Source organism: Galeopterus variegatus, unplaced genomic scaffold, assembly GCF_000696425.1.
Source record: "Galeopterus variegatus unplaced genomic scaffold, G_variegatus-3.0.2 Scaffold1633, whole genome shotgun sequence".
NCBI lineage: Eukaryota > Metazoa > Chordata > Mammalia > Dermoptera > Cynocephalidae > Galeopterus > Galeopterus variegatus.
This window is the reverse complement of record NW_007727744.1, coordinates 187,150-188,653: the sequence shown is the minus strand read 5'-3', so window position 1 is coordinate 188,653 and position 1,504 is coordinate 187,150. Positions and strand designations below refer to the sequence as shown.

At 37.2% G+C, this 1,504-nt stretch overlaps 1 protein-coding gene across 1 annotated transcript in view; it reads left to right on the top strand.

The window, feature by feature from the left end:
• Positions 1 to 1,504, top strand: part of HEATR3 (HEAT repeat containing 3) — a 39,072-nt gene that overhangs the window by 18,390 nt on the left and 19,178 nt on the right. Inside the window, 1 exon segment of the mRNA XM_008578115.1 lies at positions 511 to 712. Within this exon segment, the coding sequence (XP_008576337.1) occupies positions 511 to 712 (202 nt within the window).

The following is a 1,504-nucleotide window of genomic DNA, read 5'->3' as shown; positions in this document are numbered from 1 at the left end:
TGTACACACTGGTTCAGTTGTCACCAAGTTCAGAAACAGGCAACACTGAACTATTTTGTTCAGGGATGCGTACATAGATGATAAACCTGTAAAGAAAGGCAATGAAACGTTTATCATAAAAGTGTGGATAGTGATTGTCTCTAGGGATCAGGGAGGTGGGACATTATAAGGAAGGGATAGGTGGGCTGTAAGGACACCAGCAGTGTTTATTTCTTGTCTAGTTGCATAGGCATTTGCTTTATAAACTATTTGTTAAACTCTGTACATGTGTTCTGCACTTTACTGTGTACATGTCATATTTCACAATTAAAAATAATTTTAAAGATGCTACTTTGCATAGACATTTTTCTAAAACCAGTTCCTTTCTACTTACAGATAAGCTGTGCATCAGAGGCCTTGAGTACCCAAGCCTCTGAGCAGAACAGTTCACTGGATGATTCTTTGCTAACTCTGTAGACCCCCTTGTACTTACAGATGTTCCAAATCAGAAGCTGAAGCTTAGGTTAAAAGTTGATACTGAATTCTGATGGGTAACTTTTGGAGAAACAGACAACATTGTTTCACTTCCTTTCCAGAATGAACACTATACAATGTAGAGCCCTTGTGTGTCTCCAGAGTCTTGTGTCCCTCCTGGACATGGACCATCTGGGAGGAGCTCCAGCCCTTCAAGAACTTGCACAACATCTGTCACAACTTCTTTTTTCTCAGCAAGGTAAATATTTAGGCCTTACTGTGAAAGACTAGTCTGACAGAGCAGAATTTTGAAGGGGCAGGAACTCAGACTTGGTAATTATACATTGTCTGTCATACAACTTGCAGAAACCTTTCCCAAACACTAACAATCATATAGTTACAGTTGCCAGTGGCATAGAGTCAAAACCAGGTATGCAAACAGGTCTCTAGGTTATATTTTTCTTTTTTTATAGAATTATTTGCATTCAGTTATGTCAGGTCTATTAAGGCTAAATCATAAATATCATAAAGGCCTTATTGAAATATTTGGGTAACTCTCTATTCTTCTTAATTATAAGAATTTTAATTTGATTGGACAATATGTATGTGTAATCCAAAATTCAAAAGTTCTTAGAAGACATAAAGTGGAAAGCCTCCTGTTTTTGTCCCACACCACCCAGTTCCTCTCCCAGGGTCATCACTATTAACGCCAGTTTCTTATATACATATAATACATATATACATACGATAATATTTCATAGTTCATTGCAGTAGTATCTCATTTAACGTGACCACATTAAACTATAGGAGCTCAAGCCAAATAAACAAAAAAGATAGAGACTGAGAGGAAAAGCAGTATTTTATATAGTAGAGGAAAATTGTCCACATTACACAGCCTGCATTCCTGGAGTGAGAGTAATAAAGGAGAAGGGAATCTGCCGTACTCTTAGCTCCTCAGTTTCAGAGGATCTTTAGGGATTTTTTTAGGGTAAACTTGAAGATATTTGCTTTCTGCATTGACTTTAACATCTGACCACCAATAAGATAACTC